Source organism: Diadema antillarum, unplaced genomic scaffold (genome assembly GCF_040938485.1).
Source record: "Diadema antillarum isolate AM-2024a unplaced genomic scaffold, OU_Dant_1.0 scf00000017, whole genome shotgun sequence".
Classification (NCBI taxonomy): Eukaryota; Metazoa; Echinodermata; class Echinoidea; order Diadematoida; family Diadematidae; genus Diadema; species Diadema antillarum.
In genome coordinates this window covers 5,125,483-5,142,291 of record NW_027270906.1, presented here as the reverse complement: position 1 = coordinate 5,142,291, position 16,809 = coordinate 5,125,483, and the positions used below count along the sequence as shown (strand labels likewise).

The window sequence follows — 16,809 nt, the reverse complement described above, 5'->3', positions numbered from 1 at the left end:
TACAGCTAAACAAAGCACAAGTATGGCAAACAATGTATGCAAGTCGATTTGAAAACAAGTAAATATGAGGTATGATCCACAGCAAATAACAGACATTACCATACACAGACAAGTTGTCCCTAAGTGATAACCTCTGCAGCTGCCCACTCTAACTCACAGCACAAAGACTGGGATACCATGCACTCCCGTTATAACGAAATTCCAGTAACAACGAAGTAAAAATTCAGGCCGCCAAGTTATCCACTCTATGTATCTTTAATGTTTATTTGTTCACAATTTCCATGTAACGAAAGAAAACTGTCGGTCCCGAGGACTTCGTTATAACGGGAGTCCACTGTACATCAAAATAACCATTACATAACATAAACCTAAACTATAATCCAGTCTTTTCAAACACAAATGGAAAATCCACAACACGCACGAAACAGAACTGTCCACTGGTTAGAATAATTTTCTATGCTATGTCTTTACCTACATAGACATGAAACAACAACAAATTAACAAACAATTAGACCTTGCTGTAGGATGAGAATCTAGTATGTGATTTGAGAAAAAAAAAAAAAAAAATGTGTTTACCCTTTGGAAAGTGTACGCGGTAAAGACCTATTCAGTTTTTACTGGCTGGAATAGTAAATATCACATTTTATGAAAAAGACCAGTTACTATAAATATCATCTCATGCATCATAACAAAGGGTAAACACACTACAATCTTGGTCTCAAGATCAGCTACCTACTATGTAACAACTTCACAAGTACTGCATAGTAAGTCAAATTGAGTATTGATTGATTTTGTGCGTGTTGTTCACTCCCTCTGATTTGACTTCTTTAAAGCCAACACAAATTACAATTGACTCTGAAATTTAGATTTCTGGAAAATGTTTGATCATACTAGGATCAGGTTATCAATATGACATTGTATCAAGTTTTTGGCACTGAAAGCGCTGTGAAAATGTTTTCAATGAAACGCTCTTGATTGTGAACTGAACTCTGATCTACATATATGGGGTGAGTTGTTTCTGACTACAAATAAAACAATGCCTTGTTAGAGATTCCTTCTTAATGATTTTCTAGTCATGGCTGCCCTCTTTTTGAAATGCAAACAAACAAAAAACCTACACCCCCTAAAAAAACCCCCCAAAACAACAACAACCAGTGGTACATCCCCCTTCGAGTATACACCCAATCAAGAGGTTGCCATGGAAACGACCAAATGTACTCCAATACCTGATGACCAAAGGTTATGGTATCAGACGGCCTTTTGTAATTCACTTCATCTCAGAGGAGGTTTTCTGCCGGTAGAAAAGGAGGTATGGGGTGGCAGAGGTCTCGCTCCCTGGAAGGGGGTTGAGCAGCGACGAGAAGTCATCCTCGGACATCACGTGTACGCGGTCGTCGTCAAAGTTGGCCCAGGACGAACTAGAGGACATAGCTGGGCCTGGACCTTGGCATGAGGTAGAGGAAATGCTAGACGAATGTTCAGCTGGTCCTGAGGGAGAGACATAAGAAGTTCATGAGTCATGGTAATATCTTCCCCTCGGCCTTCCACTTTTTTACAGAAGTAGTAGACTCTATATGTGTGATGTGAAAACTAAAGAATGACGACACGAAGAGAACTTCACTTCCAATAACCCCTTAATGTAACATATCACGTCAGAAACTTGTCATGTGATTGAGCATCACAGGAACACAATATAATGTTATAATGACGTACATGCATTTGAAAAGGTAAATATGACACTTTTGATAGGCAAGGACAGTGATTTTCTGTTTGAAAACACATCTCTTCCATTTCAAACTAGAAAAGCACTCAGAGAGCACAGACCTCCGCCAAGCAGCTCATTTCCACCCATACATGCATGCTGAAAATCGCGATCGTCCAATTCCCGAAGATAAAGAAGCCTCTGTTTACCTCATTAGCTTCCTGCATGCTGTGCGGCGCCTTAAGCAGAGCTTATGCTTTAGTGCGCGTATGCAAACCTCAAGTATGCGCAGCTTGAATTCCCAAGTTCATTGACCCTATTGGGCAAAAGACAAAAAATTCTTTAAAAATTAATAAAAATTCCCACATCACTGCTAAAATTTAATCATCTGTTCGTCTCATTATCAAATTTTTCCTGTAAGTTTCATCCAAATCAGTTCGCAACTTTTTGAGTTATTTTACAAACAGGCAGACAAACAAACAAATCTACGCCAATAAAAACAACACCTCCTTGGCGGAGGTAAAAAGGCGGAGGCATTTCACTGCAAATTGGCTGAAAAACAGACATCATTTGGACTTGGTACAGATACAAACAAAACCATAATCTTCGAAGATTCATAGCACTTGCATGAAAGTCAAACAGTCCAACGTGTGTCACTGTCCACTCAAAGCACTCGGCAAACCATCCCTGGAAATCTTGGCAATGGGTGTGACGACAGACCACATTCGTACATGATCGAAAACTGACCAATGGTCAATCCTTTTGAATAGGGGTATGATCCCACAATCTAGCAAAGGAGGAAAAGCTGACCCATGAATAACATGGAAATTGCATAATCATATGAAATACGTGAAGACAGTGCTACACAATCACATGATATACTTGAAAACTTGTATGTGGATAAATTAAAAGAGTCCAGTCTGACGTGATGGACACTAACCTGATGGAGTGCTCCTTTCTGGCACCCTGGCATAGGCCATGTAGTGACCGCTGGAGCTTGAGATCCCGCTGTGGGCAACGACGGCGCACAATTCAAACGCCCCGCCCCTCTGACTGCAGGAGCTGGCACACCATCTGGCCAAGCTGAGGGTCAACGGCACTGCGAGATGGTCGTTGACCTTCGTCACAGAGCCCCCAGGGGAGAAACTACAGTGAGAATAAAAGACAATGGTATGAGAAGTAATCGATCAATCGGCAACAAACATCAACTGCTTTCATGTTCTCATTGAATTTGATGAAAATAAGGCCTAATATTTACCTTTACACATTAAAAGCTGAAGTTAGTGGCTGAAAATGGCATTTGTAACCAAATGTTCAGTACAGTGACCATTGACCTTGACCGTCGACTTATCACAACTATCATTTCTGGTATTTTCACTTTTTTTTTACGTGTGCCAATCTGCAAACCCCACCCCTTTACTGAATTCATGTGTTCACTTTTTGTTATTGTAATTCATGTGATATCGGAAACAAAAGCTAAACTGAATTGACACAAATGGAATTTTCAATTTCTGAGTCCTATGAAACATAGTTACCACAATACTTTCAAACATCAGCTTTGGACAGATGAAGGCAGGACATCTCGATTAAAAAAAAAAACAGAAAAAAAAACAGAAAAAAACCTGACAGATCTGAACATCAAAATACCATATGTGTAGTAAGGCTGTTCATATGACGACAAGCATTGTAGAATCAAGCTCAAGTTGTCCCACTTCTGTTCAGCAAATGAAACAGGATGGTGCTACACAAAACAACACTCTTGACAGAGGGTGCGTTCGAGCGCTCTCCTAAAGCGAACTGTACCGTACTGTACCCGTGCCAGAGGAGTGCTCGAACGCTCCTAAAGTGTACCGTACCGTACTGTACCGAGCCAAAAGTGGACCACTTCCCGATGTGCTCCAAAAGCCTACCAAAAGCGTATCAAAAGTTCGCTGTAAAGCATGCGCGTATCATGCGCATACGTCACAATGCAGAGACATCATTCTCTTTGTTCGGGACAGGTGCAAGTAGTTCAAGCGCCAGGTGGATGACATTCTTGCTACAAAATGCATGACCTTTTCTAAAAATAACTAACGAGGTACGCTTTCTCAACAGAACGCTCGAACGCTTCAAAACTGGCACAGTTCGGTACAGTACGCTTTGGTTCAGTTCGCTTTGGTTCGCTTTAGAGCACTCGAACGCACCCACTGAAGTTGGAATAAATGCATCACTGGTTGGTATCTATTCTATTCAAGTACCAACCAGTAGAACTGGTGCCTTCACTCAATTTGCCTTCTCACCAGTTGATGAATGCACTAAACCGCTTCAGCTGGATGATGAGCACGTCTGGGAGCCGGCCAAACAGGACAGATCGTTCTGCCTCTGTGTGGTGATGGCAGTGTTCACAGTAGTACTTGTTGTCGTCAGTCAGCCGTTCCACACTCGTGAATTCTGACAGCGCCCAACTTAAGGATAGACTGGGTGGGTTGACATCTGGAGAATTGACAAGGAAACAAAAAAAATTTGCAGTCGCCACTGAACTCTTGTCAGATAAAAAGACCCTCATAGAAATATGGAGATAACTCATGACGAATTTTCACAGCAGAAGCCAATCAGAGAGAAAAGGGCAACTTAGAAAGGTTGCTATAGAGTACCAAAGTGTGATATCATAGCCATTCATCGCCATGGAAACTGGTTCTAAACAACCTCATCTGGTCCAAGTGTTTATGCGCGCACCTGAATCCAAGACACACTAAAACAAGAGACTATGACATCATCACTTTGATGCTATATAGAAAAAATGTTTTCTGTTATGTGAACTGTTTAGAAAGAGAAATGACTATTATTCAGTTTACACCATTCTGTATCTAGACTAAGCCTATGACATGTGGAAAATTTTTTTGCTCCAAAAGATCACAAAATGGATGTGCTTTTTTAAGCAGTTAGTATCATTAATTTTTCAACATCAGCACACAAACCTGGCTCTTGGTCTTCATCGTCACTCTCACTGCTGCTGGGAGGAATGCTCTGAACCGGCACACTCACGTCCTGAAAGTCTTCCCTCTTCTCCGAGCAAGACTCGCACTCTTGGCATCTCGTCTGCAGGACCAGCGTGCCCCGGAACATCCTCTCCACCAGGTCCACCTCGCTCTCCTCTCGCCTGGCGGTCTGCGTCAACTCCTTCTCCTCCTCCACTGCCGCATCATTCACATCCTGTTCAAGCCGGCAGGAATTCCCATCTGTTCTGAAGGGATTCTCTCCTGTAAGCATTTGCTCATTGTTCTCATGGATCGACTGATTCGGTTCCTTCTTAGATATTTCACTATGATGGATTTCACTTGATACAGAGTGCTCCTGTGTGTCTTCACTCAGTTCCTCATTGTTGTTGGAATTATTTGTGGTGACATTTCTCTGAATGTTCATTTCCGAGGTCCCTTGTAATTTAGTGGTGGAGTCAAGATCTGCAGAATGTCTTTCCGTATCTTGAGAAGTCTTTGAGGTGCGAGAACTGTCCGTTTCGTGATTGTCGCTGGGCTCAGTTTTCTCTTTCTTCACGACAGTGAACTTGTGGAGAGTAGACTGGTGGATGCGTCCAATGCCCAGACGTTTTTTCTTTGAGCTCAAGCAATTGCTCTCTCCATTCTTGTCGCCATGGTGACCTGGGGATGAGGCACTTCCATTGCACTCGTTTCCAGGGGCGTGTCCATTACTGAGACCACTCTTCTTATTGCCACGTCTCCTCACAGAGTCATTACTAGGAGATATTTCTCCTGGCTGATTTCCGTGCAGTCTTTCCAGCTTGTTCTTGGATTTTGACGGAAGGCCATTTGAGAGTTTGCTCTTGAGTTCACTGGGAGCAGTGACGCCATCTTTGCTGCCGTTGCAACTGGAGATGGTAGAAGCATCGCCCTTACCATTTTGGTGACTCTTTCCCCGCAGGGCATCTTGGTCACTGTGGTTAATCTTCTTGAAGCAGGAACCCTTATCCACACTTGTGCGAGCTCCTCCCAACAGCCTCCCATCTCCCCCTCCCACCATCTCCAACGGAACGCAGTCTCCCGTTCTCTCCATGTCCAGCTTCCTCACGGCCCTCACACACGGATTTGATGGAGCGGGGATCGGTAGTGGGTCGCTGCCCTTTCTGTGAGGTGTTCCCTGCTGCTGAGCACAGAGCCGCTGGCATGCCTCCTGGACATTGCTCAGGATACAACACAGCAACTCTTGAGCATCATGTTGGAGGTAGCCTTTGAACATGGGGTTCAAATCCCTGGATTTATAAAACAATTCAAAGACAGAATTATTTATGCCCGACAAAAAAAAAACAAAAACAAAATAAAACAAAATAAAATGATAATGAGGAGGAGGGCGAAAGAGATGATGGGTACAGATAATAAAGGAATGAAAATAATCTCACTTTGTCTCAAGGGGGTTACAGAAAACCTCTAAATGTGAGAGCAGTTTGTATGACACTGCATATCCAAATGTTACAATAAATAACCCTGATCTCACTGGACCTTAACCCATTGAGGACGAGTCCTGAGTATACTCAGGCAAGTGTCTATGGGAAATGCGTGTTGCAGCGAAATCAGTCCGTCCTCAATGGGGTAATTTCTCTTGCCTTAGCTATTTGCTGCATGGTCAAAGTGCAATACTCAATTCCAAGGAAGTTAGGTCAATTTTCTGACCGTCCTTGCATTCAAAAAGACAATAATTCTTCAAGATACAAGAATGTAGAGAGTGAGCACAAACATTTTGTACAAATATGAATATGTGAGTGATATTGAGTCAAAAGCATGAATATGTTCTAGGAACACAGTGAAGAAGCCAACTTCAGCAGCTACAATGCAAGTGGTCATAAGATGGAGTAACTGTCTCAATGGAGCAGTTTGCCAGTTATGCAGTAAGCTGATGAAGATTTTAAATGCAAAACGATATATTCATTTTCATTAACTTGAGATAATTGAGATTAAAGCTGCTAAAAACAGAGAAAATAAGTAAAATATATGTGATCATTTTGATATCACAATGAATTCTTGTTTTGTAACAAGAAAGTTGAGTATCACTGCAAAGATTATTTTTTTCTATTTGATGATGGCATTACCTAAAAAACTTTGAAAATGAATCTGTTTTTTGCATTTTTCAGATTAAAGCAGATAAAAGCAAAAAGAGGTTGATAAGGCTAATGTTTGTACCTGATTGCTTCTAAGATGTCCTCAGGATACATGGCCAGCTCCTGGCCCGAAGGCATCATTCGATCCAGGTAGAACCGCTCCTTGTCCGACATGGTGTTAAACAACTAAAGATAGAAGACAGGAGACCAGTGAGACCATAGATGTGAGTCTGGCTGAATCTGTGATGTCATAGTCACTTGGATCACAGCTAGTTTTCACTATGCACACAGTTCAAATGTGCCTCCCTTTGATAGGCTGACTTGGTCATCACAAAACAGAATGATCCATTCTCTACTTTTCAGCATGGAGAGTAAAACCTACTTTTCCTACCACTTGCCTAGAAAACTGATAAACCTTATTCCTTTTGTAAAAGCTTATTTGGAATAGACCTGCATGTTCAAAGCACCCCCAGAGAATGCATTTTCTTCTTTCTGAACATGTTTTTCTTTTTCCAAATTCAGATCAGTTGAAAAATACAAGCTCAATATGCAAATTACCTTCTCTGATTACTTGAGCAGTAATTCTTTGAAGACCCGATTACCGTAGAGTTATTGTACCAGTCACAAAGTCAACACTCGTTGTAATTCAACAATAATGCCATGACTGCCAAGTTAAGATGAGAAAACAGTAATTTTACATGCACAACTCTAAATAACAGACAGTAGAAAAAACAAGCAATTCACACTGCAAAGAAATGTATTACCATTAAGCCTTGTTTGATAGGGGTGACATAAGAAACAACACACATTACAATGGGGAAAGGCACATACCACATTGAGCTTGTGGACCAGCTTGAGTTGGCCTAGGAACTCCTTCCTGTTCCTCCTGGCTCTCTCCTCCTCCTTGCACACAGCCTCATCCCTCTCTTGGTCCTCTCTGACCTCTCGCTCCTTGGCCTCTATCACCACGGCAACCAGCCGCGACAGCCTCTCCACGTTCTCCGAGAAGCCCGGGCAGTAGCGGAGAACCTGCAGCACGCTGTTCAGGTAGCAGGTGTTGCCCAGGTTGTGCAGACCCGTGTAGGGTGCCACTGTGACAACATACTCTCTGGGGATGCACGAAGATGATTCTGCTGCTGGTTGAGGTAGACCAGCCTCAGGAAAGCACGGCTGGGTGTTGTCATCGGCCTCAGACCTGCGAAAATAGACCACACATATGAAAGCTTTACTACATCATTTTTCTTCATAATAGTACGTATGTCCCCAAAAAAAATTACAACGGGCCCCTCTGCAATGACAACTTTAAAAATAGTGAATCAATCCATATACAATTTCAGGGTATGAAATTATAACTCATTGCCCACATCTTACAGAAAACCCCATTTGATTTGCTTCAGTGGTCAAAGAGTAATGAGGAATTTTGTAGAGCATGTCAGGAATCTCTTCCCTCCCTCCAAGTTCTGTCCATTGTGTTCACAGTCCAAAAGCAACCAAGTGCTTAACTAGGAAGAATCAGACTCATGACACGCTTTACAACAAGCCATATTTCTCTGTGACCACGTAACCAAATTGAACGGGGTTTTCTGCAAAATAGAGCTAATATGTTATATTTTAAGACCCTGAAGTAGTATTTAGACAGTTTAGTCATACTGGGACTTATCAATGCAAAAATCCGATTGTAATTCTTTTTTGGATATACAAATGTAGTGTATAAGGTGTAATTTTTTTTTGGATATACAAATGTAGTGTATAAGGTGAATATCAATAGCATCTGAAAGTAAGAACATTTCAAAGATTTCTTTCATTTCGTAGATAAGTAAGGAACATACACTAGTCTTGATTCTGTGGTTCATGAGCAAACTGCCAAAGAATTGCCTTCATAAAACTAATACAAGCACAAAATTTTGCTTTTCAGATGCATTCAACTGAGTGCTTTAGGTTCAATTGATTTATGTTGATGTTAAAGGCGTACAGTATTGTAACAAAGTAGTTCGTAGCGATATCCCTCCAGTCCTGACTCTTCCAATGTGTAGCAATAAAACTTGTTGTCGACGATGTGTGCTGATAGATTGGTATCAGGTGAGGCCCTACAATGAAACTTTGATCAGGATGGCCGAGCTAGGCATGAGTTCGTTTGGCCGCAGTATACGGCCAAGGATACCAGTTAATTCTTATCTACCAATTCATGGCTACCAGTTCGCGTCTACCAATTCTTGTCTACCAGTTCATGTCTACCAGTTCGTATCTTCCATCAGCTCCATCATCAGTCCACCATACCAGCTTCGCACATCATTCTTTTTATTACTTCTACCAAAATATCTTTACTACCAGTCACTGCTACCATTCATCACCAAGGTCCACTCACCTGCACCTGCACAGGACTCGTTGGTAGAAAAGACCACCCTTCCAGTCCTTGGTATAACTTCAACAGTTAATTGGTAGTATTTTATTCGCGAATACTTCACAACAAACAGTCCAGCTTGTTCCCGGATTGTATGTACATGTACACAGTTACTTCTACCACCGCGCAGGCCCAGTCCCGAACCTCTTCCAAATCCGGTCCCGGCCTACTACGTACATTACACAGATCTAACTTGTAATCAGAATTAGGCTATTCTGACCACTCCCTCCACTAGACTGGCCTGTACAAGGCTCGGACTCGGAAGCTCGATTCAACTCAACACGTAACTAGACGTGCCTACCATATCTGTCCCAACTCAACGACGAAACCAAATCACAATTGCCATATTATATTTTTACTCAATAATTGTTGCCGTAGTTATGCAAATCATACCTTCCACCACTAAAACACCAATTTGTGGAACAATTCTGGCCGAAACCCTACAATTTTGGTATCAAAATACTGGTATCTATTACTTCTAACCAAATCCGTAGCCAACTTACATTTGTACCCCCTTGATGCCCATACATGTATCTTACGTAATATCCGAAAAACTTACCCAAACCGCGGATTTGGACCTCACTAAAACAACATATCTACAGACAATAATTGACCATTCTTTAAATTGATCAATAATGAATAATCGATACCCAGCTTATTGTACAATTTTAAGCCATATAGCGGAATTGATCGATTTCACTACAATATGTAACTACTAATTGAGTAATTTTACTTATGTTTCCACAAACTTGGGCTTCATTTTGCTTTGGATGCCAAAACCATTCATTGCCACTGATTGTGAAATGGGTGGCACACAACACAGACTAGCCGGTATCAAGGAACCAACTCACCGTGTGCCCTCAGCCTTATCATCTTCAGTAGGTTCTTCCTTTGGCGTAGGGTGAAGCTCCTGGCGGATGAGCTTTAGGGAAAGCTTGGCTCTCTTTCTTGGGGGACTCAGAGGATGGTCCGAGGTTGCCATCCTCCCTCATTTGAGCTGACCTTTGGTTGATTATGCACCAAGACTGTGTATCAGCAGCTGACAATCTAGCAGATTCCTGGGGCCACTTTCACAGTGGAGGCACCACCACCTATGAATACAACATCCTGAATAGAGAGAGGAGGACCATAATGTTGATCAACATTAGAAAGCCTCCATTTTTTTTTTCACTTACCATTGGATGATCTTTTTATTCCATCGAGGCCTAACCATTTCTTTCTTTTATGTTCATAGCATTGCACAAATTGGGTATTGCAGTAATAATAACTTCAGAATCTTAACTTCATGACATTAGTATTACATGAAGAAATGTATTTTTTTTTTCTCATGCATTACTATTCCTTCAAATAATTCATAATCTGTCAAATTGGCAACATTGCAGGTCATGCCCGCGACATACAGGAGACAGAGACACACAATTATAATACACAAAATGCATTTTGTGTATCAAGGTTAAGGAAGAAATGATGAATGGGCAAACTGTCATACCATCAGCCCCAGAACACCTGTGTATTTGTACGTGAGGCTAATTATGATAAAACCTCATCACCTACAATCTACAGAGGTAACAAGGATATCATTTCACAGGAAAATGTCTCTGATTTCTCTGAATTCTTCAGTACCTGTACGTATGTTGTGATAGTATGTTATATGTTGTGATATTAAATACACCAAATCACTCTAAGTTCCACCCATGGAAAGTTATGTCAAGCCTTGCTCAAAAGTCTACTCATAACCAAAAGATATTGCAGAACTGCAGTATTTAGCTGTCTATTCAAATGGCAAATTCTTTCAAGTGAAATTCCAACTGAAAAGGAACACAGCCTTCACAATGACTGACATGATTTAGACATGTAGTAGAGTAAGCTTACCAGTATTTGGTCACCCACCGGAATTCGGTCACTTATCACTAATCACAAGCCAGCAAATTCTATTGTCAAAACACACACAAATCACATCATTTTACATACTGGCACTGTTCACAACAGTAAAGTCCAACAGTCCCCTCCAAAAATCCATCCAAAATCCCAAATTTCACCGTCAAAAATGCAGAATCGGTGCAACTTTTCCAAAGCGCGCATGAATTAAGTCTATTGTTAAGAATCGGGGTTGCAGAAAAAAGGCTAAATATCAAGGAATACGCCATTCTCTTGTGAGATTTTTTGCTTATTGCAAGCCCAGTCTAATTGCATCCGCAAAAATGCAGACGAAAAGCAAAATCTCCATACATGCCAATGCAGTGACGACATGTACAGGGGTTGAATGCAAGTGCCGACTAGCCAGAATTCAGTCACCAACAGGTGCCGCAAGGTCCCCAATGCAACTTAGCCCCAACAAGGTATGGTGCTGCACATTTTTCAGCAGTCTTGAATGTGCATTGATTATGAACGCGCATATTGCCTGACCGAATTCTGATCGCATTGATAGGATTCTGGTCGGTTATCATAGCAATATTTTTTTGGATTTTCTGAAATTCTATGATGTATTCAACAAAATAAAAATTGAGATGAAGGAAGTTTGATAGATCTACAGGTAGGCGTGTGGCTGTATCCAGCGACTCGGGTCATGCCATGGGCTATGGCTACAAAGACAAAGTAAAACCACACGAGTGTGGTTTTACTTTGTCAACTTTAGCATACCGCAGGGCGAGAGGTGACATGATTGAAGCCTTTAAATTATTTCATAAATATGATCAGGAAGTAGTGCCTGACTTGGGTTTAATAAAAAAATGCACAAGAGGACATACTAAAAAATTGTATATTTTTCGATCACAAACCACTACAAGAAAAAATTCATGTTACATGCGCATCAGGAAACCATGGAATAGTTTACCTAGAAATTTAATAGATGCACCCAGTGTCTTCAGCCTTGAAATTGGTTTGGATAAACTCTGGGAAAATGAACCCATAAAATTTAAGTTTGACGCCACGCCACCTGGTCACTACCCAGCTCATCTTAAGGACTGAACCTGGATCTGAATACAGAGGCTCAGCCTGCATTCAGAGTCTTCCATAGGTATCCATAGGTAGGTAGGAGTGTGGCTGGATGGTTAACTTAACGACACACGCGTGTGGTTGCATACACTGGTCACTGCCTTTATTTAATGTGGCCTTAAATCTATCTAGAGATCAATGGAGATGGCACTGATAGCAAGATGTAGATCTGACTAGATGTCTAGACTCTATCTAGCTAGACAATGTAGACCCCTTAAGGTAGTGTTGAATACTGTTGCAGTGGCAAGGCGAAGCCAAGGCAAGGCCAGACCAGGGACGCAGGGGAAGATCATTCCACCACTAGCCACTCAGTGCACAGTCCCGTAATAAGGCGTAACGGTAAGATGTAAACTTTTCTTAGACTGTTAGAGATCTATGTTCTGGGCAGAAAAGAGTAAGAAAAAGTGCCTGTAGGACTCAGTTATATTGTTGGCATCAGGTGTGAAAAGCCGACTTTAGAGGTTAGAGTTTCTGAGCTTGGTTAATATAACTGGGGAATTCCCCCTGAAAAAGGAAAACTGGCTGGCTGGCTAATGCGTGTACATTTTTCTCTTACACAGGAACGAATACATGGGACCGAATATTCCACAAAGAACCTGCACAAAACAACACGTGAATTCAATCAATAATGGCCCTCTACACAAAACATAATTTGCAGTTTTGATAGCCACTAAAATAGTATGCAAAGCTCCGATTACTATATATTTTCCGGGAAACTTACCTCCAAACTGGGCAGTTCAATAAAGTTTCTGTCGTCCTTTGCACCGACTCGTAGTGAAAACAGTTAGACGAAATTTAGCGCCAGGTTACAGGGATGGCGGCCTCAATATTAGAGCATTGCGCATGCGCGAAGGAAACAGTAACAGAGTGCCTAAAAACAAAACAAAATAAAACAAGACCGATTTCGACAAAGCTCACGACTATCATGTACTGTTACTGTAGTAGAAGAAAGCAAAGAGTTTACGATGATGTGAGGGCCTACGTTTAGGACTTCCATTAATGAAAGAGAGAGAGAGAGAGAGAGAGAGAGAGAGAGAGAGAGAGAGAGAGAGAGTGCGAAATATTGTGAAAGAATGAACAAAATAATTAAGTACATCGAATGACTGGCGAGTAGATAATGACTACAGAGCAACGTAAGGGCGTGTAGTGTGTTTGTGGGATAGGACGTGGGTGCGTATACATAGGCCCATATGCAGTGGCGTATCTAGGGGGGGGCAAGGGGGGCACGTGCCCCGGGCGCCACTCCTTGGGGGCGCAAAAAACGAAAAAAAAAAGCGAAGAAAAGAAGAAAAAAAAAAGAAAAAAAAAAACGAAGAAGAAGAAGAAGAAAAAAAAAAACTCGCCCGGAAAGGGGGGGGGGAGGGAGAATGGTGGGGGAGGGGCAGAAAACCAAATCAAACAAGATAAAAACAAAACATGATGATGACGCGGACAAAATGACAATGTTTATTGTGTTCACACAAGAATTCCATGTTCCGTAAGCTGAAATACAAAAATTTTCGGCGCGCTCGCTGCGCTCGCTCGCCAAATATATATAAAAAAGAAGGTAAGAACAAAACTTGATGACAACGCGGACGAAATGTCAATATCTATTGTGTTCTCACATGTTATTTAATATTTAGCAGGCAAAATGTTTCACTGAGCAGCGGCTGCAATTTCTTTCGTTCTGAAGCGATCGCCAATTGGATCAAAAGGCGCCAACGGTTTCGAACATACGGGGGGGGGGGGGCGCAAAAAACCCCAAATCAAACAAGATAAGAACAAAACGCAATGATGACGCAGAAATATAAAAATTTCGGCTCACTCGCTCGTACTATTAGAGTGTTTTTTCAAGTCCTCAGTTTGGTGGTATAAATCGTTATCTATAAGGCCGTCACTATATCATATCTTGATTAGAATTGTAAGATTTAATGAGCAAAAAATGACAAGAGTTCCATGTTTAGTAAGCTGAAATATAAAAATTTTCGGCTCGCTCGCTGCGCTCACTCGCCAAAATTTATCAAAAAAAGGAAGAAAAAGATAAGAACAAAACGTGACGATGACGCGGACAAAATGACAATGTCTATTGTGCTCACACATGTCATTTAATATTTAGCAGGCAAAATGTTTCACTGAGCAGCGGCTGCAATTTCTTTCGTTCTGAAGGCGATCGCCGATTGGATCAAAAGAGGACGCCAACGGTTTCGAACATACGGGGGGGGGGGCGCAAAAAAAAACAAATCAAAAAAGATAAGAACAAAACGTAATGATGACGCGGAAATATACAAATTTCGGCTTCAGTTTGTTGGTATAAATCGTTATCTATAAGGTCGTCACTATATCTTGATTAGAATTGATTAATATTAAGCAAAAAATGACAAGAATTCCATGTTTTGAAAGCTGAAATACAAAAATTTTCGGCTCGCTCGCTGCGCTCGCTCGCCGAAATTTATATATATATATATATATATATATAAAGAGATATAAGAACAAAACGTGATGATGACGCAGAAATATACAAATTTCGGCTCTCTCGCGCGCACTAATTTAGAGTATTTTTTTAAAGTCCTCAGTTTGTTGGTATAAATCGTTATCTATAAGGCCGTCACTATATCTTGATTAGAATTGTAAGATTTAATAAGCAAAAAATGACAACAATTCCATGTTTTGTTAGCTGAAATACAAAAATTTTCGGCTCGCTCGCTGCGCTCGCTCGCCAAAATTTATCAAAAGAGAGATAAGAACAAAACGTGATGATGACGCAGAAATATACAAATTTCGGCTCACTGGCGCGCACTAATTTAGAGCGTTTTTTTAAAGTCCTCAGTTTTTTGGTATAAATCGTTATCTATAAGGCCGTCACTATATCTTGATTAGAATTGTAAGATTTGATAAGCAAAAAATGGCAAGAATTCCATGTTTTGTAAGCTGAAATACAAAAATTTTCGGCTCGCTCGCCAAAATTTATCAAAATTCGCTACATTTAAATCACCCTCAAAAGACCCCTTTTAAGTGCTTTAAAAAAAGCATATCATGTAGACTTTGTTTAAAGTCCCTACCGGGATGGGGTTGGGGTTGAACACTTTTTCAGAAATTAGGGGCGCAATTTTCGCGCTTGCCCCGGGCGCCGTTTCCCCTAGATACGCCACTGCCCATATGGGAATTTACAAGGAGCTTGACAAATCTATAAATTGTGTGAATACTTTGATAAACCTCCAAGAGTTTGACGAAATTATGTCAAGTTGGGATACAGTCAAACCTTGAAGAATGAGCTTCTGTCATGACAGGGGGAGCTACACTAACACGGAAAGGATTTTCAAGGAAATTATTAGCACAGGCACCCTACCCCTATGACACACACTTACATCAACAAAATCCGTAAGAATCTTCAAGGCTGAGGAAGCAGACTACCGACAAGAAGAAGAAGGAGGAGGAGGAGATATATTGTTGTCAGTCATCTCACCAACACAAACTGCACAGAAGTGATGGAGAAAGTGCTTCTGAGGAGGTGTAGTAGTTAATCCAGCCCCTACCCCAACCAAGAAACCCCGAAATTGATAATGGTTTGAGTATTGCTTACACTTGTTTGTAATTATTGTATTGACTGTAAGCATTGTTTACTGCACTCTAACGTTTTATCAGAAAGAAAACTGCCCCATAGATTCTTTCATGACATCATGTCATGTGTTGTTTGACGTTTGAGACAGTAGAAGAATGTCCAAACTCAGTCAGACACAGGCTATATGCTGCGCGGCCATCACTTTAGAGCAGTATATATATATATATATATATATATATATATATATATATATATATATATATATGTATATATATATATATAATGATGTACACATGAATATATATGTATATATACATACATATATATATATCATATATGCATAATATACATATATACACACACATTATATATAATGTGTATATATTTATACATTATATATATTCATTCATTTATTCATTCATTTATACGTAAACCTATAACGGCAGGTCAGACGACATTTCGCTCCTGCGGCAATTGCTCTGGTCTTATTTTCCGGTCTTATTATAAGAGCTCTAGGGTTATGTTTGTGAGTAGAATAAATTTATGATTGGCTTATCGTGCAGATAACTCATGGGAGCCATTGTAGCAGGAGCAAGTGTCATGGAACCAAAGGCGGCCACTCACTAAAGACGTAAAAAAGTGGCTGTCGTATGTAAACGACTTTACTTACTTTTTTGGAAAAATTCCTTGGCCATGTAATATCTTATAATATTATTATGTGTTACGTAATTTTGATAATGTTTCTACTTTCTTTCTTCAGATGACTTGCATACGCCCACACACAAGAAACTTTCAGGCTTGGATTCTGCCGGTGTCATCATCTGTCAATCATTACTAAAGTGCATGTGCCAGGACTTATTGCAGATAAGCCTCGTTACACTATATATAATTGACAATTCCTCCACATTTAAATAATATCATGAATGATAAACGAAATTCCTTTATATCTACTTCAGAACAGCTGTTTTCGTTCTTTGTCTGTCAAATACTATAAAGAGAGTACATGTAAGACTTCTCTTGAATGTAATCATGGTAATGACACTCATTAATCCATCATTGCCGACAGAAAAATAGTTCTAGTGGAT

The 16,809-nt window shown here is 40.7% G+C and overlaps 1 protein-coding gene across 1 annotated transcript; it reads right to left on the bottom strand.

Annotated features, from left to right (window-relative positions):
* Positions 1 to 337: 337 nt before the first annotated feature.
* On the bottom strand, positions 338 to 10,174 carry LOC139725937 (ubiquitin carboxyl-terminal hydrolase 1-like). The gene is made up of 8 exons (XM_071637023.1): positions 10,044 to 10,174; positions 7,623 to 7,986; positions 6,874 to 6,977; positions 4,660 to 5,948; positions 4,539 to 4,548; positions 3,982 to 4,158; positions 2,643 to 2,848; positions 338 to 1,488 (listed from the first exon to the last, which is right to left on the bottom strand). The coding sequence occupies exons 1-8, from the start codon at positions 10,172 to 10,174 to the stop codon at positions 1,268 to 1,270; spliced, it is 2,502 nt and encodes an 833-aa protein (XP_071493124.1). The 3' UTR covers positions 338 to 1,267.
* Positions 10,175 to 16,809: the final 6,635 nt, after the last annotated feature.